The following is a 20736-nucleotide window of genomic DNA, read 5'->3' as shown; positions in this document are numbered from 1 at the left end:
AGCTATAAAATTAAGACCAATTCTCTAACGCATTTGTTTTGACCTGGAGACTCACCAGTAAGTGAGATTTTAATTCATGTTTTGTCTTGTTTAAGAAGCTGATCTTGGAGCACTGGAATTATGGAGAACCACAGACTTGGGGAAAAGCTTCAAAACCATTGGAATGAAGATCTACTCATTCGGTCTTGGGGGACGTTTCCTCTTTGCCTCTGTGATGGCTGAGAAGGTAGGTACTTGCTTCTCTTCGGGTTCTGATAGTGATGTGAACTTGCCTTCTCTAGGTCCCTTTTGCGCTATGTACTGACAGAGCTTCTTGCCCTTTGCAGCATTTAATATCGCTGTGAGACTTGGGTGATGCAGGCCGCTGTGCTCTCCAGCCTTGCGTCACGTGAATGCTAGTGTCCATCTCATGATACGTTGATCCAGTAAATGGACTTGGCTCAGACATGGCTGCCTGAGCAGAGCAGTGGGCTTCTTCATTATCCAGCAATGTTAATAGAAATGGGTAAATAGGACCTCCTGTATACTGGGTACTATTCTACATCCCAAGAATATAGCAGTGAACAAAACAGATAAACATCCCACTTCCAAAGCTTACATTCAAGTAGGGAGATAGACACTACGGTAATAAATATGATGGAACATCCCTGAAACTGCATTGGGATGCTGGAACAGGAACGGAGCGGTGCTGTGCGGTGCTGTGTGGTGCTGTGCGGCGGGGACCTGGTGGCACTTGGCACAGTCAGAAACGCACACTGGCTCTGTGGCTTCCCAGGCTGAGGGAACTGCATGACAGCCCCGGCCGGGGCATATTGATCTGCTAAAGAGAAGGGAGAAGGCAGCGTGACTGGGGTACAGAGAAGGGTGGTCCAAAGTGGGGTCACATGGGGACAGAAGCCAGAGCATACAGGGTCTTCACAGGCCCTGGTGAGACTTGGCTTTTACTCTTCACATGATGAGAAGCTGTGAAAGAGTTGTGAGCAGGGGGTGGCATAATTTGACTTCTCTTTTGACAGAACAGATGTGTACAGAATAACCCCAGGGGGCAGGAGTGGCAGCTGTGAGCATAGCTGGGGGGCTGTTACAGTAGTGACAGAGTGGCGGGTTGGACCAGACAGTTAACAGCGATGCGGGGAGAAGTGGTAAGATTGTGGATCTATTTTTAAATGTGTCGCCAGTGGGATTTGCTGTTGGATTAGATGTGGGTTGTGAGAATGAGAGGAGCTAAGGATAACGTTAGAGTCTCTGGGCTGAGTAACTGGGTGAGTGGTGGTGCCATTTACTGAGATGGCAAAGACTGCAGGAGAAGCAGGTTTGTGAGAGGAAAATCAAGAGTTCAGTTCTGACTCTGAGGTGCTTTTTAGATAACCTAAGTGGAAATGTCAAGCATTCGAATATATGAATCGCCCAGAAGTAGATGGTATTTAAAGTCATGTGACTAGATGATATGTGCTGAAGGAATTAGTAGGTAGAGCAGAGGTGGGAGGACTGAACATGCCCTGAAGCACCCCAGCATTCACAGGTTGCAAAGAGAGGAGATCCAGCAGATCTCCTCTGCTGGATCAGATGAGTCCTGAGAATTACCCACTGGACTTGGCACAGGGCAAGGTGTCAGTGACCTTGAACGCAGTTTCATCGAGTACTGACTTGAAAGGCTTGATGAGAGTGAGGGAACTGGAGATGCACAAGTAGACACAGTAACTGTAGGTAAATCCTTTCGGCATTTTTGGGATCCAGTTTCGTCATGGTCGTCCCAGCAATACTAGGAACTGATACTTTGTCTCAGTTTTTATTTCAGGAAATTGAGTAACTTGTCTGTGGTCGCCCAGGGGTGGAAGTAAACATTTCAGAGATAGCCTCCTCATAGCCTCCTTCACTCTCCTGCTATGTACAAAATTAAAATTCCACCTCGTTCTTTTGAACTTGAGGTTCTACCTGTAATGATGAGAATAAATTTCAAAGTAAACATGGAGGTATAAGTGAGAAAAAGAAGTGTACTTGTCACTCACCCTCAAAGAGCACTCAAGGAAGCTCTGGAACCTGGTTTCTGCTCTGGCTTTGTCCAGTAGCTGTTTTCAACTGTTTATCAGAGTGTAGGTGTTAATTGTCTCCTTAACAGACTCTTTTTACAACTAAATACACCTTGATCAGCTTTCTTGTATTAATTTCCAGCTTGGGGCCGCTCCCAGGCGGTGCATATTCTGGCTATTGCGGTGGTTCTCTCAGACCTCCCTAAAGAGGAGGAGAGAGCCACGTAGTAACTTCCCCTGCCATCGCCCAGGCATGGATTCCACTTCCTAGACCCTTAATTAACTAATTCTTTGAATCATATCAGAACTGTCTCAAAGGCTCCACATTTTAATGCAGCTCATCCCTTTAAGAATGCTCTGAGCCAGGTGTATGGAAAAGGATATAAAGCCAAGCTAAGGCAAGCGATGGTCCCATCAGACCCTTCCCTCTGTGAAGGAAACTGGAGTGTCAGAGGCTGAGGGGAATATCTTACAGGGCATATAGGAGTGAAGAAGCCAAACAGGAAGCCAAGATAACCTTACTATCAAAATGGATTGTTCTATTGCCTGGAATTTTGCTAGAGATTAGAAATTGCTTTGGTAATTGTTACTGGGATCTTTCATTTGGAACAATTGTACCCAATGGGGAAATGAATAATGATACTTAGAGTTCTTAATAAATGCTGTTCCTAGTCATGTCATGAAAATTAGAAAGATAAAAATTGCGTTTGTTCTAGGATGCAACAAGGAGGATTCATGTGTCAACCGACCATGGGGACACATGGAGCATGGCCCAGCTCCCCTCTGTGGGGCAGGAACAGTTCTATTCTATTCTAGCCGCTAATGATGACATGGTGTTCATGCATGTGGATGAGCCTGGAGGTGAGAGCTTTTTAGTGGTGTATTCTTACTGCATAAAGATTTAAGTTCTGAAGCTACTTTGAGTAGCTTTCCTTCTTAGATGTTGACTTTTCCTCTTATCTGTAAGACTTGATTAGTGAATGTGCTGTCTTACGGATAATAGGTAGCCTCTGTTAAAAACACCACTCCAATATACTTTGTGTGTGTGTCCAAGTTTCTAGAACAGGGCTTCTCAAAGAATGTCAGAGGATTGATGTTGATTCACAAATTTTTTGTTACTGAATACGGAAATTGAGAGCAAGCATTTCGAAACACTTTTTTTGTAAAGATTTATTTTTATTTATTTATGCATACAAGAGCTGGGGTGTAGGCCAGTGATGCAGTGGGGAGGGGGTGAGAAGATTCACCGGAGACAGAGTGGGGAGCAGAACAGGCGGATCTACTGAAATACACTCTGAGGGGAGCAGCGGGTGAGACAGGAGAGGTCTGCTGCGCCATGTGAGTAGCTCCCTGGCTGGGGATCGAAGTCGTCCTGCAATGGCTGTGGATAGCTTCATAGTACTGAAGCTTAACCCCTTACGTCACCAGGGAAGTCCCATTTAGAAATTCTTATAGCCATTTGACAAAGTAATTTTATAGTATTGGCTCTAATGATAAAAAACTGAAGGGTTATATTTTGTCTTTTATATTTTATTTTTCTGGTGATTTTTAGTTTGCAAAAGTATGGATTTATGACATATTGGAAACTTTAACATGGATCATTCACCACAGATAGTTTGAGAAGCATCGTTCTAGGGTATAAAGACTTAAAGATGTGTAAGACATGAATCTAAATGCTCATCCCCTGCCACCAGAATATATCTGGGAAGAGCTTTTCAGTGGCACTGATTTATTCATTTAATAAACTCAGCATCTGCTGTACTCTGGGTACTAAACTGGGTACTGGGAATTAAAGGTGGGCGTGAAGTTGTTGATACCAAGCTGACTGAATCTCAGGTCTGTACCTCGGTCACCAGAGACAGTCGGCCTATGTGAGCAGTCAGTCACCTGAATGGTTAGACTATTGTTTTTCTTTTTGTTCCATCCTAAGACTTAGTGTTTTTGTTTGTTTGCCTATTCCAGATACCGGATTTGGCACAATCTTTACCTCAGATGACCGGGGCATTGTCTATTCCAAGTCCTTGGACCGACACCTCTATACCACCACTGGTGGAGAGACAGACTTCACCAACGTGACCTCCCTCCGGGGTGTCTTCATCACAAGTGTCCTCTCAGAAGGTGAGCTTGGCACAGCTGTTTTCAGCTGAATGTGTTGGGAGTTGAGGCTTTAGGGGTGACCGATGGTCCTACCAGAGTCAGTTCTGGTTCTCTATTTTAAATAAGGTATGGTAAATAGAACCAACAAAGAGCAAAGCAATAGCACATAAAGAAATAGATTTCTTTCTCTAGAAATCTTTCTTTAGAAAGATCATCTGGCTTGTGTTTTTTGTCTTAATCTAAATTCAGACCTACAGGAATGAGGCTACTAGGAACCACTTCCTTGCTTCCTTGTTTCTCCTTATGGTGGGTAGAACAATCACAGGCCCAGATACTTAGTTCTACTCGGGAATCTGCTGTCCTGGCCTTTGCTAAGGCCCTGTGATACAAATAAGTACATTAATGCATGAAGACTCAAGCTTTTGTTTGTTTATGTTTGTTTGTTTGGGGGGGAATATCTGTCATCATTTTGTGAATATCTTGCAATGCTCTGCAAGGTTCTAAGTGATAATGACCCTCTGTTTAGTTCCTGAACTCACCTCCAACTTTTCTCTCCTTTCACTCTAGTCTAGTCACTTTAGTCCTCTGCCAGTTCTTAAACATACCAGGTTTACACACTCGTGGCTTTGAAATTTGTACCCACTGTTGTTTCCCACATCTACAAGGCTGATACTTTCCTTCTTTGAGTCCTTGCATATTTTTTATTTTCTGAATGAGACCCACCCTGACAATCATATTTTGAATTTCAGTTTGCATGTGTTCATGCGCGCACGCGCGCGCGCGCTCACACACACACACACACACACACACACACACACTCGGATCCTCTTTTGCTGTGCAAGTTTTTTCCCCAGAGCACCTATTTTCTAACATATAATTTGCTTATTTATTCTGTCTATCTTTCTCACTCTACTAGAGTGTATACTTCACAGAGTTTTTGTTTTGTTCACTAATATATTCCCTAAGGCTTACAACAGTTTTCACATAGTAGGCATTAAAATAATTCTTGAATAAATTAATTTCCTTTGTTGTTTGTTTTTCCTTGGAAAACCCAGAGCATATCATCTCTGAATTTAAACTGGCAAGTCTTCTTTTTTTTTTTTTTTTTTTAAGATTTATTTATTTATTTATTCATGCACCGGGTACAGTCAGAAGCGCGGGAGGGTGAGAGAATTCACCAAAGCCAGAGCAGAGAACAGAACAGGCAGACTGACAAAGTACACTGCTAAGGGGAGCAGCAGGTGGCAGGAGAGATCTGCACACCATGTGGGACCCTCGCCCGGCAGCTGGGGATCGAACCGGCGCTGCAGAGGCTGCGGGCAGCTTCGCAACCCAGCGCTCAACCACTGCGCCACCGGGGAGGCCCTAAACTGCCAACTCTTTAATATATTGAAAAATAGGTATAGGATATGTGATAGTGGAGAGACAAAAATTGGAAATTTTTAATTCATAGTCATGCATGCATACTCAGAGTCCCTACAACAAGCCTAGTGCCATGACTTGTCTGTGGAAAGTCTAGGATACCTTCCCATCAAGATTCTTCTTCCACGCAAGTGAGCAATGAGGGAGAACAAATATCATCAGTTTACTGTGTTGGGAAGGAGACAAAGGGAAGCTTTCTCTAGAGTATCAGTCTAGGTGATTTCTGGAATTAGCTGACCCTGTGCAGGTGGGAAGCCTTTTTCAAATCCCACCTTGAGTGTGCTGCTCAGTTACTCAGCGACGTGGAGCCTCTTTGTTGGGACTCCAGGGTTATTCTGACGTGTTCTTTAGGCTCAGGAGAGAGTTACGCAATGACCAATGAATTTAAGAGGGTGCTGCCAGTGGATCAGGCTTAATGTCATTCTTTTCCCATTCAGATAACTCTATCCAGACTATGATCACTTTTGATCAAGGAGGAAGGTGGAAGCACCTGCGGAAGCCTGAAAACAGTGAATGTGATGCTACAGCAAAAAATAAGAATGAGGTTTGTTTTACTCCAATTGTCGTGTGTACTTGGAGCAAAGCAGCCGTTCGTCCTGCTCTTAACCAGTTACATTTGAATAATGAAGTTTTGTTCTTGATGAAGGGTCCATGGCTAAAGCTGGAAAACTTGGAGATGAGAGAATGACATTAACTTAGAATGTAGGGAAAAGAAACTGAAAATATTATGGATTATTTGTCTTTTAAAGAAAAACAAAACTGAAGGCTAACAATGTGTGTTTCATTAGCTGCCGAATGAAAACAGAATGGGCACAAGAGCTGGTGGTTAGTTAGGCGTCAGCGTGGCAGCTCTGGGACTGAGAAGCCACAGACCAGGCAAAGCTGGGCTGGGCGGAAACAAGTGGGAGGCTCGCTGCTCCACCCCTGGCCTGGGATCCGCTTGGCTGATGGGTGTGAGCGGGACCCAGCCCTGACAGCAGAGCTGATCCCCCCCAGGGGAGGCTGAGAACTAGAAAACAAAGGCGTTGCAGGAGATCCCAGATTTCATGAGTGACAGGTCTTGACAGGCAAGAAAAAAGAAAGAAAAAACAGCTCTGTGCCTGGCTTTTACAGACACAAATTTAAGAGGTACTTAGCAGAACACTGGAGGTTCTCTTAAAAAAACGATGGTGTTGGTAGTTCCCAAGCCCCCCTTAGAACACCTGTGGTGGATACACACTCTGCTGTTTTAGGTGAGGCATTCTTTCGTTGTTTTTAAAACCTCAGACAGTGTGAGATAAATTGCACCTGCCCATCTCCATGCTCTCCCTTCTGCCCCCCTCACTGTCCTCTGCTGACCTTGCCCTGCACCTGCCCTCCTCACTTCTGCCTCCATGGAGAGGTACAGTGGCCTCTCACACCTCAGCACTCTTTGTGATTCTCCTTTGGCTGCGAATGAAGCCTGTGCCTCTGACATGGTGAATGAAGGTCCAGTCCTCCCCCATCTGGGTGAGTCCTCCGCCATCCAGTCCAGTCTGCCCCGTCGGCTTTCTTCTGCCTTTTCATTCTCATCTTGCATTTTTTTGTGTGGATGTAGCCCTTATATCACCCTCTGCTGCTCCCTGGAGCCCCTGCATGTACCCCTGCCTATGTTATCCTTGGGGGAGCTGTGCCTCTCCCCCCGACCCCATATAATTAAGATTAGTGGAAATCCTAACCATTAAATTGAACTAATCATTCTACTTTATTCCATTAATAACTTGCTTGAACTTCCTTTTTTTATTGGAATAAAATATACACGACCTAAAATTAACATTTTAACCAATTTGAACCTCCTCTAAAGTACTAACTTTCTGCTTTATACCTCAATGTATTTCTGAAAAATATTTCTTAAAGACCACATTGGGTCTGATTTCAAATCACTACCACATCTTGTACAGTGAAATATGTCAAGTGTACATCAAGTTTACTTATGTGGAATCATACTTTAAATATTAATCAGAGGCTTTAGTGTAATTCAGGAATAAAATACACCAAGACTACACTTGAGAAAATAATTGCATTGTTTATTCCCAAATATACTGATGCATTTTAGAATCAGGAATATCCTACCCAGCCTCTGACTCATCACCACCCCCAAAAAAAAAACCCTAATGAAAAAATGGACAAAAGAGTTGAATAAACATTTCTCTAAATGGCCAATAAGCACATGACAAGATGATCGACATCACTAATTGCTAGGGAAATACAAAGCAAAACCTTGCTATACCGCCTCACACCCATCAGGATGACTCTATAAAAAAAAATTCAAAGTAACCAAGGAGGTAGAGAAATTGGAACTCTTAGCTCCTGTACGTGGGAGTGAAAAATGGCACAACTACCTAATGGATGAGATCTGGGTGCTGTGGCTATAGACTACAGCCACTTCATGGAAAGCAGTGTGTGCTTCCTCAGAAAATTCAGTGTAGACCTATCATGGGAACCAGCAATTTCCACTTCTGGGTATATATCCTGAAGAATTGAAAGCTGGGTCTTGAGGAGGTATTTGCACACCCATGTTCACAAACAGCATTTTTCATAATAGCCAAAAGGTGGAAGCAACCCAAGTGTGTTTTGACAGATGAAGCGATAAGCAAACGGGTGTAGACATGCAACGGAATACTTCAAAAGTGAGGAAATTCTGACACAGGTGACAACATGGAAGAACTTGAGGCAATATTGGTCACAAAAATACTGTATGGCTCCGTTTATGTGAGATACCCAGAGTAGCCGCTCCAGAGAGACATAAGGTAGAAGGGTGGTTGCTAAGGGATGGGGGGGTGGAGGGATGGGAGAGTTCTTTAATGGCAAGAGTTTCCGTTTTGTAGGATGAAAATGTTCTGGAGGTGGATGGTGGTGGTGATTGCATAACAGTGTGATGTACTCGATATACTGGGCTTTACATTTAAAAAAGATTGATGGTAGATTTCACTGTGTGCATTTTTTTTAAGATTTATTTATTTATGCATACAAGAACTGGGGCACAGGCCAGAGGTGCAGGAAGGTGAGCAGATTCACCAGAGACAGAGTGGGGAGCAGAACAGGCAGACTGACTGAAAATCACTGCTGAGGGGAGCACTGCTGAGGTCTGCTGCGCCATGTGGGTTGCTCCCTGGCCGTCTGGGGATCGAACTCGTGCTGCAGAGGCTTCTGGATAACTTCATAGTGCTGTGCCTAACCCCTTATGCCACCAGGGAGGCCCTCACCGTGTGTATTTTATCACAATTAAACAAAAAGTTTCCCATTGAGGTCTAGCTGAAGTTTAAAACCTTATTAGAAAAGGATCTGTGAGATGAGTAAAAAAAAAAAAAAAAAAAAGGTACCTTTGGTTTTAATCAAAGCTTTGATTTTTCTCCACAGTGCAGCCTTCATATTCACGCGTCCTATAGCATCTCCCAGAAGCTAAACGTCCCGATGGCCCCGCTCTCAGAACCTAATGCCGTGGGCATCGTCATCGCCCACGGTAAGCAGCCCCCTTGCTTCAGGGCAGAAGTAGCTGAGCTCGCCAAGCCTCAGCCACAGCCTGAACCCTGTAGTGTCGCAGGCCTCTCCGGTTCCTTGTAGAATTTCTTGCACGACCATGATACTCTGGGTCTTTCCTAGACTCCCATCCGAGAGAGCAACGTGACTTCGCCTTTTCCAAACTTTCAGTGGCCATTTTTCCTATTATAAATGGCACGATGGGGAATAATCAGGATAAATCTATTCACACTCTCTGGGCAATAAATCTCTGTTTCTTTGCTGATGGGTTGGATTGTGTTGCAGGCAGCGTGGGGGATGCCATCTCAGTGATGGTCCCAGACGTGTACCTCTCGGACGATGGGGGTTACTCCTGGTTGAAGATACTGGAAGGACCCCACTACTACACCATCCTGGATTCCGGAGGCATCATCGTGGCCATAGAACACAGCAGCCATCCTATCAATGTGATTAAGTATGCATGAGCTCAGCTCCACCACCTCCATGCAGAGAGGGCAGTTGGGGTGTCCTCAAGTTTGTTGGGGGGACGTTAGGGACCCTGATCCAAATTTACGCATCCTACAGAACTATGGGGAAGGTTCTTGAAGGGATTGCATTTAGAACAATTCAGTTTAAAAAGCTTTTTTTCTCTGATTCCCTCTGGCTAACACAATTTCATCACTTTTTAAAAATATTCTTCACAAGAATGTAGTGGAAGTTTCCCATACTCTGGATGGGAAATGACCTAAGTTCTTATAAAATACATTTTGTTTGTCGACTTAGGAGCCCACTTTTCCTGGGTCACCACCCTTTCTTTCCTGAAAGAATTTTCGTATAGCAATGTTTTTTTTCTACATGCTCATTGAATAAATTTCTTTCTTCCACCCTGTTACCAGTCAGTACTAAAAACTGATTGTCAGTCGGTAAGCCATCCCCTAGATGGGAGGTGTGTTTGGGATCAGATAGCCGGATGGTTTCCTGCTGTGACCATAGATGCTGACCCCCATCACCATCTTCTTGATTGTGGTCTCAGGTATTCCACAGATGAAGGCCAGTGCTGGCAAAGCTACACTTTCACCGGGGAGCCCATCTACTTCACCGGCTTAGCCTCTGAACCTGGAGCTAGGTCCATGAACATCAGCATTTGGGGTTTCACGGAGTATATCCTGAGTCGCCAGTGGGTGTCCTATACCATCGATTTTAAAGATATCCTTGAAAGGAACTGTGAGTATTGCCTCTGACCTTTTCTTTTTTTCTTTCTGGTTTTTTTTTTTTCATTTTTTTTTATTTTAACATTTATCATTTTTTACATTTTTTAACCAGAGACATCCTGCAGGGGAGGAGGAGGGAGAGGGGTGAGAGGTGAGAGGGAGGGAGGGAGGAGCACAGGGGACTGTGGTGATGGTGCCTGGATGCCTTGGGGAAGGAAATTCTATGGGGACTCAGTCTGAGGGAGGGAAGCAAATATTGTCTAAAAAATGTTAAAAATGATAAATGTTAAAATAAAAAAATGAAAAATAAATAAAACCAGAAAAAAAAAAGATTTATTTATTTATACAAGAATTGGTGCCGAAGACCAGCTCCGGCAAAATGTCGGGTCAGGTGTCCCTGAAAGGATGAGACAGTGGCATTGGCCAAACTTGAGGGCTTAGGGGAGGGGAAGTGAGGCAGACACAGACACTCTCTTTGATGCAAGTGTCTCCTGCTGAGGGTCTCAGCGGGTCTAGGCAAGCGGTGGGATTACATCATCGTATGCATAGAAGCAAAACAGAAATAATAATAATTATTCAGTGTTTAATTTTTAAGCAAGTCATTCTCCGTGCCATGTGCTTACAATATTATTATACATATAATTTATTGCCCAATGTATATTCCAAGAAGTTTTTTCTATTATGACCAAGAACAAAAAACAAAGGGATGTTTAATCTTCAGCCCCACGGTGTGAGGCCCTTTTTGTCAGCCCATGGTGTGAGTCTCTTTGAGCTTCATCCCCACGGTGTGAGGCCCTTTTCTTAGTGCTTGCCAGTGTCTTATCTGGCTGGGGCAGCAAGGCACCCTGCAGCAAACTGGAGGACAGTCAGAGGCGCGGCGGGTGGGGGTGGGAGGTTGACAGAATTCACCAGAGACAGACTGAAGACACTGCTGAGGGGAGCAGTGGGAGAGACAGGAGAGGTCTGCCACGCCATGTGGGTAGCTCCCTGGTTGAATTGAACCTGCACTGCAGAAGCTGTGGACAGCTTCACAATGCTGCGCCACTGGAGAGGCCTGCCTGTGACCTTTTCTACCAGACATTTGTAAACATTTTCCTATATAACCAATTAGATTAAATTTCTTTTAGCTGAAATAAGAAAATCCACATGAAAGAGGGTGGAAGGATATTCCTTGTTGGGTAATCAGAATGGTATCAGAAAAACAGTTCTTTGGACTAGCTCTGTTCAAGAGAATTAACATGAGGGCCATATATGTAATTTAAATTATTCTGTCAGCTACATTATAGAGGTGAAAGAGTTTAAAATTAATTTTAATATGATCATCTCAGTATATCCCAAATATTATTTCAACATGTTATTAATGAGATCATTTGCGTTCTTTTTTTTTCTAAGTAAGTTTTCAAAATTTAGTGTGTAGTTTACACTTAACCCTTATAGTCAGTCTCAATTCACATCAGCCACCTGTGGCTAAGGCTGCCACACAGCTTTGCACTGGTGGAGCTCCTTAACACTTTATGAGACTTTTTTCTGCTTATAAGATTAGCACATGCTTGTGTTTGTCTAAAATTACATTTCAGGTTTATCGCCAATGATTACAGCAGAACCTTATAGAGAAAACTTGAAAGTGCAAAGACCATCTAATTGTGTCCCTTATCAAAATGTTAAAGTGAGTAAGTTTTCAAACAGTTTTGGCTTGATGTTAGTCATGACTGAGGCTCTTAACAGGCTGCCAGGCGAGCATGAAGCCCACACTGACTATTTCAGAGTCCTGTGAGTTCAAACTAGAAGGCACATTAAAGGCCCGGAAAACAGCTTCAGAAAAGGGGGTTGGAATGTTTATTGTAAGGTGTACCTAAGAATCAAACCCTTCGAGGCGGGTGAGAATTGTATGGGGTCTGTAACCAAGATGAAAATGCATACATTGAGGGCCTCCCCTGGTGGTGCAGCAGTTGAGCACTGTGCTGCGAGTCTGCCTGCAGCCTCTGCAGCGCTGGTTCGTTCCCTGGCCGCCGGCGAAGGTCCCACACACAGAAAAAAAAAAAAAAAAAAGGAAAATGCATACATTGTAAAAAAATGAAAAATGATGTAAAAAATATATTTAAAAAACCCAGCCCTGGTACCAAAGGTTCTGAAATTGTACTGAAAAATATGGAACATAAAAGAAAAAGTGCTGGAGAATAAGCCCACCAACCTGTAGTCACTTGTTGGTATAATATGAGAGCGGACAAGCTTTCAGGATGCTTTGTTGAATTTTGGTCCTAGCTACTGGACAGCACTGTGGGTCTGATATCTTAGAATGCTAATTCACTGACTCCAGGAGGAAGCACACATACTCGGTTTAGACCTTACTTTCCTACTAGATTTTTAAATATGATTTAACACCAGAGAGTCATTATGTTCTAAATTCATTAAATAGGCTATTAATGGAGCTGGCTCGTGAATTTTCCCCTCAGCAGGCAGCTCTGGAGTTTCCCCTGAAGTTTAATGTCATTATAAGATTTGTTAAGTGTCTGCTCATTAACAGCCTCTGTGCTGGTCTTCATATCCCAAAGGATAAAAAACCTAGGGCCTCTCTGGTGGTGCAGGGGGTTAAGCGTCAGCACTATGAAGCTAACCACAGCCACTGCAGCATGAGTTGGATCCCCGGCCAGGGAGCTACCCACATGGCACAGCAGACCTCTCCTGTCTTGCCCGCTGCTCCCCTCAGCAGTGTATTTCCATAGATTTACCTGTTCTGCTCCCCACTCTGTCTCTAGTAAATCCTTTCACCCCACTGTGCACCTCTGGCCTGCACCCCTGCTCTTGTATGCATAAATAAATAAATCTTTAAAACAAAACAAAACACCTAATTTACAACCTTTAGGCCATACCCTCTAAGTCATTTTTCTAGGAGGGGGAGATAGAATATACTCAGCTAGGTTAACTGTCACCAACATTTCTCATATGAGAGCTAGTTGACTAAAGTTAAAGTCTAGAAAGGGACTATTTTCCCTTTTGTTTGGAGCAAACTAGCTCACAGTGAAACTGAGCACATTCTGACTCACCAGGATCTCGTCCTACCGTGAAGCACCTGCGGCTCCAGCTATCCAAGCCTGGGTGCAGGCCTGCACAGGGGCAGCACCTCTCGGTTTGGATGGAGCCCTGCGTGCAGCCTCCCATGCAAAACAAATAAGGCTTTTCATGATACTCGAATGGGTGGTGCGGTGGAGACAGTCCCCCTTTGGCTCGAAGAAATGCCAGTGCTAGCGGCTCCAGACTAACATGTTTGCCATTCCAAAGTGAAGTGGCAGCGATAGCCATGCGCCCTCGCCTTGTTCTTCCCGCAGCTGGCTGCCACCTCGTGGGTGGGCTCTGTGCCAGGCAGCTTCCTGAGCAGTCTGTCTGTCCGTCCTTTAGGTGAAGAGAAGGACTACACCATATGGCTGGCTCACTCCACAGACCCTGGCGACCATGAGAATGGCTGCATCCTGGGCTACAAAGAGCAGTACCTGCGACTCCAAAAGTCATCCGTCTGTCAGAATGGCCGGGACTATGTCGTGACCAAGCAGCCGTCCATCTGCTCCTGCTCCCTGGAGGACTTCCTCTGGTATCGGCACCTCTCATATCCCTGAGCCCCTTTTCCATGCTGGGGGAGGTGAAAGATAGTCGGCTGATAGGGTTGACAGATGGTTACAAAAGATCATTTTCTTCCCTTTCTTCCCCGAGAGTGGAGATACGCTGCTGCACAGAAAAGGGGAAGCAAGGTTGTTATTAACTGGACAGATGACATTGTCATACCAAGCAGTTAATTATTGGGCAGAACCAACAACAACCCCCAGAAATCTTCACGTGGCAGTGGTGGGAAGGAAGGAGGTATATAAGAGAATAAAATGTGTGTGTGTGTGTGTGTGTGTGTGTGAATGGTGGCAGAACAGAAGCCACCAGAACAAGTGGCAGAAGAGCTAAGAGGAAACTGGGCTTTAGAGAGGAGCCTGAAAGCTTGAGTTCACTGGGTCAGGCACTAGGTTTGGGGTTCTCTGCAAGACCAAAGGCAGGGAAAGTGTGGTTCTATCCTAGACAGGGGACATCAGTGTATTTATAGTATATAGATCCTGTAGGGTGTAGAAACTATCAAGGTGGACTTCCTGGAGTTCAGGATCATCCAGATTTAAGGATTAGTTACTGAGTTAAGAGTTAGTTGATTATCCCAGGGTAAGAGAGTTGCTGGGGCAAATAAAAAGCAGCTCTTCACATCACAGGTAGTAATCTGCATGGAACCTGTACTTGCAATAATTGCCAACAGGAGGTAAAAGTGCATCCTGCAGACTTGGAGAAGACAGGCAGGCAACAGTCACAGCCTCTCACATCATATTCTCTCACGCTGCAAGTGACAGAATGCAGGTCCAAGCGGCCCCATGCAATTCCTCTGTGTGGCCCATGTCTCTGTCCCGGGGGAGGAAATACCCCTCAGGCCCCACTGGTGTTACAGTAGGGCTAGAGGGAACAGGCTTGCTCCCACCCCAGTGTCCACATCAACTTGGCTCCCGCTTACCAGAGCTGCTGCTATTTTCCGAACAGCCGTGTCTCTCCAGAGCACTGTATTGTGGCCCCTGCTGCCTCCTCCACTGGAGAGCCCTCCACAGCTGTGCATTCCTACTTGACCTTTGACACCTCAGAAGCCTTCCCCAATTTCCTCTCTTACGGGCTCCCGCAGCACCCCTTTTACAGCATTTCCTTTGTTTTAATTATTGCTTATAGGTCTGGCTCCTCCCGGGCACTGCTGGTTCAGTGCTCGTGTAGTGGTAATGGCCAAGCTGTGTTTGCTGGGCTGTGCCGGGCACTGTCCTGGGCAGCTCACGTCACCTCACAGCCCTGTGGGATAAGTGCTGCTTTCGTTTCCATTTCACCCAGGCAGGGAGTGGCAGAGCTGGGATGTGAACCTCAGGGCCAGATTCTGGAGCCTGTGTGACTCGTGCTTGAAAAATGTGCACTTTGTGAGTGGGAAGGGACTTCTCCTGAAGTTTTAATACTTAACATTTTATCAGAAGTTGCCCTGTGCTGTTGGAAGGGTGGTGTCTTCTGTATCCTTTTTCAGTTCTTCCTACCCTGCCTCTAAATATTTGTCAGAAATATCTTGTAGCACAAGTAGCATCTCGATCGCACCCAAATAGTCACTGGATGCTCACTGTGTGCGGCGCAGTGGGAGGTTCTGGTAGAAGGTTATGTTCCCACAGTCATGTTGTGAGACACAAGGTGTGTGTGCCACATAGTGTAGAGCAGGGAGAGACGACTTCTAGGCTGAAAGGCAGCGGGTCACAAACGCTTGGGTGAGGAGGTGGCTTTTGCATTGAGCAGGGCTTGACCACGCGTATCTGGGAAGAAGCAGGCCCCTGAAGCCAGTGAGCTGGCGAGGCCACCGAACCCTGCTGTGTGACCCAGGAAGAGTGTTCTGGAAGATAGGACCGTCTCCGCTGTCCTGATAAAGACGCAGGCAGTGCCCATGGGACTCACAGGCTGTTTTCCACTTAGATATTGGGAAGGAAGGTTAGTATTGTGGACTAACCCAAGGAAATGGTGACAAGAGGCCTGAAGAGAAAACAGGGTGTGTTTGAACATACTATTCATTTGCGTTTCTGTCAGTGTACTTGGTGGTATTTAGAAATGTGGGATTAGAGCTCAAAAGAGAGATGAAACCCAGAAACCACAAATAGTTAAGCTTCTGAAGAGAAAGCAGATGCAGTGAAAATAAGAGAACTAGTGACCAAACCTTGAAAAATGTCTGCATTTGTGGGTCAGGAAGCCAGAGGAACAGCCGGTGAGAAGAAAAAGAAACGAGCACAGCTCTGCAGGGCTGGGTGGGTAGGAGCATGGTGGTGCAGAGCAGAAGGTGGGTGGGTGTTAGTGTAGGTGGTCGCATAGGGCGTGCCTGGGCTGGATGACTGGGAGGCCTTGGGAGGCCTCAGCTATTCATCTTCAAGGTGGCGAAGGGGGTCAGAGCTGGTATGCACAGAGTAAAATGTAAATCATATAGAATGAGTGAAATGTCCTTTTAGAAGATTTGACCAGTAAGGGAGAAGGGAGAAGCCCCATGCAGGCCAAGGAGAAGCTACCAAGTGAGTGGACAGTGGTCCCTCTCATGCCGTTGGTGAAGAAGGTCCCAGGTCACGGGGCAGAGAGGGCCACAGGCCTGTGTGTAGGGGGCTAGCCTTGGAGCAGGGGACGTCTGCTGATTCTTTGGGAAAAACAGAGAAAAGAGAGCATAGGGTGCTTCTGAGGTGATACGTGGCTGGTGGAGGCTGGGGAAGGGGGTTCCTGTTGTAGGCAAGGGCCTCCAAGAAGCTGAAGGGAGAGACTTGGGAAGGCAGAAAAGGTCTGACACTCCACCCCCACCAGACAGCAGAACATGAGTTGTTTGGAGGTAAGTAAAGGAATTGCTAAGGGTCCCAGAGTTTAGGTCTGTTGCCTCTGCCACGGTTTCTGGGTCTCAGTGTGTGAGTCCCCTGTGCTGCCACTGCAGCTGTGAGCCCTCCCCGGGAGCCTGGTGCCCTGGGCAGGGCTCCCCTAGAGCCTCCTAGTTACTGAGTCCCGAGTCCAGCAGGCCCAGTCCGTCAGCTTACTTCCCCCAGGAAAGCCCCTCGGTGATTGTGTGCCTATATGGGCCTTCATCAATGTCTGAGGCCCTCGGGGCTCTCTAGCCACCCAGGGCCAGCAGAGGAGCCGTCCGCTGCCCCCATCACTCATCACTCGTCACTACTATCTATCAGCAGCTCTGAAAGGTGCTCTATCTGCTGACTCTTGCAGTGATTTTGGCTACTTCCGTCCAGAAAATGACTCCAAGTGTGTGGAACAGCCAGAACTGAAGGGCCACGACCTGGAGTTTTGCCTGTACGGAAGAGAAGAGCAGCTGACGACGAATGGGTGAGCTGGCTGCTTCCCGCATGGGGCGGAGGAAGCACCATGTTCAGGCTGGAAAGCTGCTTCTCTCCAAACAGAGCTGCATGATATTTTAGAACACTCCAGAAAAACACTGTCTGACAGACTTCCCATGAGGATGGAAATGGTTTATAATCCACTGTGTCTGACATAGCCGCCAGCCCATAGCTGTCAACACTAGTGCAACTGAGGAACGGAATTAATTTTAATTAATTTTAATTTAAATACCTCCATATTTAAATACCTCCAGATGCCATCTAGAGGAGCTCATTATGTCCCTCCCCTACGAAATTCCCCCTCCTAGCGCTGCCCCACATTAACATGCTTGCCCTAGTCTAACCTCTGCAGTAGTCGCTTAAGGCAGAAAGGCAGGCATGCCCCTCAGCGAGGCCAGCCACACTCGGGTCTGCTCAAGGCTGAAACTATACAGTATGCAGTCCCCCAACATCCTGTGGTCCTTCCCTCAGCCCTGAAAGATGGTGTAAGGATGAGAAGCTTCTCTTTTTGCTTTTCAGATGCTGTTTTCAGAAAATAGGCAAGAATCCAGGAATAGATTCTTGTATTTTGTTAAAGTTTCTCTGCCTTTCAGGTACCGGAAGATTCCAGGAGACAAATGCCAGGGTGGAGTGAATCCAGTTCGAGAAGTAAAAGACTTGAAAAAGAAATGCAGAAGCAACTTTTTAAGTCCAGAAAAGCAGGTATGTTAAGGTAGATGAGGCTTAGGTATAAATAGGGTCTTGGATCCTGCTAGACGAGTCAGAATCACAGCATCGAGCACTGTGTTGCTGAATACGAGGGACCACACTGCTCCTGCAGCCTCCCTTTGCACAGTGGCTGTTAGTTTTCCTACTGAAAACTTTTTTTTTGGGGGGGAGTGGTGTTCTGTAAAGTTGTTCCAAGTCTTAGAAGCATAGAACTGAGGATATGTCTGAGGTGCAGAGTCATTTAGGGGAAAAGCCAAGAGCTTTGGCTGCCAAGGCCAGGACCTGGCAGAGAACAATGGCCTCAGGAAAGGGGGGCTCTGTGGAGTCACGCAGGTGCTCGGGATGGCGACTCCGCTGGTGATGGTGGGCTGGTTTTGGTGGAGAAGCAGTTACTTGTCTGTCATCCTAAACTACCTGGCTGGGACCGAGGCTCTGGCAAAGCAGGAGCCTCTTGATAAAGAAGCATTGGACCAGTAAGGAGCCTGGGCCAGTAACCCTGGGCCGGGATCCCTGTAGGATGAGAGGGTGAGCGGGATGCTGCAGCACCCTGCCCTCTCCTGTGGGCGGGGATGAGGGCCTCACCAGCGCTGGGGGTAAGAAGGCAGTGAGAGAAGAACGTGTGGGGTTGGGGCTTGTTGCGGGCACGATCCTCCTCCTACTCGCCCACCTCTGCACTCCTGTGGCTGTCCTCAGTCTCGTGTCTAATTGCACAGGACTCCCACCCTCAGGGACACCCCTTTAGCCCCAGAATCCAGCGCCATCTCCTCTTGAATACACTGAAAAAACACATTCCCTATCTCCCACCCAAAGGCAGGTAGGTCATACTCAAACAAAAAGGTTTATTTGTAAAAACATACCAAAAATGAAGTGAAAAAATAAACCCTAGTGTCCTGGTCTAGCCCTGTACAGCTTCTTCCGGGTGATGGCCTGCTCTAGGTCAGTCAGCCCGTTATCATCATAGCCTCCCTTTCCTGTTGCACCCTTAAGCTCCAGGATCTAGACAGTTCCAAGGCTTCCAGTGTAACTTTGACTGGGTTTGCAGCATTCTGACAGCTTCAAAGCAATTGGAACTCAGGTTACCTTCTGCCAGCTGTGATACTCTGGTAGAAGTGAGATAGTCCGACTAGGGGATCGGAAAAGTACCTGGAGTCTGCCAATTAGTCACCAAGAAATGTGAAGCAAATGAGCAACCTCTCTGAATTCAATCCTAGAATATGCACACTTAAACTTGTTTGTGATTGTGTTTTCATTTATCAAGAACTCCAAGTCAAACTCTGTTCCAATTATCCTGGCCACTGTGGGATTGATGCTGATCACTGTCATAGCTGGGGTGCTCCTTGTGAAGAAGTACGTCTGTGGGGGCAGGTAAGGAACATGGAAGTCAGTCAGAGGTACTGAATTCAAAGCAGAAAGTCAGCCAAGCACATCTGGCTGAGTCTTTTCTTAGCAAAAACTTAGCTAATTGAAGTGAAGTTCTTGAAACTTCAAGCCCAAGCCTCAGTTTTTGCATCTATGGGTTATGCTTCCTGTTTGTGTGGCTCGCTCGGTGTGTATGTAAAGCTCAGAAAGGCCACTGTCTTCTGAAAAACGTGCCTCTCCTTACCACAGAGGACTAACGGAGTCTCCGCCCACAGGTTCCTGGTGCACAGGTACTCTGTGCTGCAGCAGCACGCGGAGGCCAATGGTGTGGACGGTGTGGATGCTCTGGACACAGCCTCCCACACTAATAAAAGTGGTTATCATGATGACTCAGATGAGGTGAGTCCAGAAGTATAACAAACAAGGGTGATTCTTCTCCTAGTCCTAACCAATATGGTACAGCAAAGAAAGGTATAAGCGAGAAACAGCAATTTAGTGACTCTTTAAGATTTGGCCAGCCCCCAACCTGGGTAATTGCTAGGAATTCTTTCACCTACAAATAATAAGGCCTGTGTCTGTCTTTGCAGGATCTCTTGGAATAGCTCCCCGAAGGAGCTGGGACCAAGCGTGGATGATGGAACCACAGTACCTCTTACACTTCCTGTGGTTCGACTTAGGGAAATAAATTTCCCTTTGCAAGGGACCCAGCTCTGTTTCTGCTGCTTCCATCAAAGCCAAAAGGACCTTCACTAAAGAAATGCAGGGGGGGGGGACCCTAAACACTCACAATTGGCTCTGCGAAGAAGGGGGGGAAATTTTTAATTCTTTAACTTTATTTCCACTTCTGTCTTCCTGCAAAACATGGGCTGTTTTGGTTTTGGTTTTTAAGGGAAATGGAATGGAAATTGAAGGGAACGTTTCACTAACCCCATGCTTGCGTATGCTGCACAGCGCCTCCGCGGGCACTTGTCACCTCCAGCACCGACTCTCACAGAGCACCCAGGGCTGCCCCTGGACTCTGCTGGCGACAGAGCAGCTGCAGAGATGAGCACAGAGCACAGTAACTGGCACCGCCTGGGCAGCCCTTCCCTTCTGGGCACAGCCCTGCTCCAGCATTGCACACCAGCTCTACACACTGATCCCTGCTTTTCCCGTTTTTATCAGGGACCATAGACCACAGTGGTTATTCTTTTCCTCCTATTTCACTAGGCAGTACCCTTGTTAATTGCACTTTGGCAACTAACTTAACCATGTGCTTCCAAGACACTAAATCAGGAAAACTTAGAGGGCAATATTTTTAACTTGGGGCAGGAAGAGGGGCGCAGCAGAGAATTGACTACATTTAGCACTTCCTACAGGAGAAATTATTGCTTCTTCTGAGCTCTCTCAAGCCATGCTTTGTGCGTGTGCCAGGGAACTCTCTCAAGGACTGGGTCGAGCTGGCGCTGGGTGCGTGCCCAGCCCTGTGCACCCAGCTTGGGCTGATGGCGGCGAGCGTGGCCACCCCCAGGAGCCGGCCAGCAC

At 46.3% G+C, this 20736-nt stretch overlaps 1 protein-coding gene across 1 annotated transcript in view; it reads left to right on the top strand.

Moving 5' to 3' along the window:
* The window catches only part of SORT1 (sortilin 1), a gene marked incomplete at its 3' end in the record, with an annotated part of 59312 nt that extends 39683 nt beyond the window's left edge, over window positions 1-19629 (top strand). Inside the window, 14 exon segments of the mRNA XM_084242450.1 lie at window positions 96-226; window positions 2747-2891; window positions 3993-4148; window positions 5987-6093; window positions 8928-9030; window positions 9333-9501; window positions 10060-10250; window positions 13634-13823; window positions 17018-17134; window positions 17739-17847; window positions 18567-18596; window positions 18599-18667; window positions 19112-19218; window positions 19488-19629. Of these exon segments, the coding sequence (XP_084098576.1) occupies window positions 96-226; window positions 2747-2891; window positions 3993-4148; window positions 5987-6093; window positions 8928-9030; window positions 9333-9501; window positions 10060-10250; window positions 13634-13823; window positions 17018-17134; window positions 17739-17847; window positions 18567-18596; window positions 18599-18667; window positions 19112-19218; window positions 19488-19629 (1766 nt within the window).
* Window positions 19630-20736: the final 1107 nt, after the last annotated feature.

The sequence above is a fragment of the Talpa europaea genome (genome assembly GCF_964194135.1).
Source record: "Talpa europaea genome assembly, chromosome: 9".
Taxonomy (NCBI): Eukaryota; Metazoa; Chordata; class Mammalia; order Eulipotyphla; family Talpidae; genus Talpa; species Talpa europaea.
This window is presented reverse-complemented; position numbering and strand designations above follow the sequence as displayed.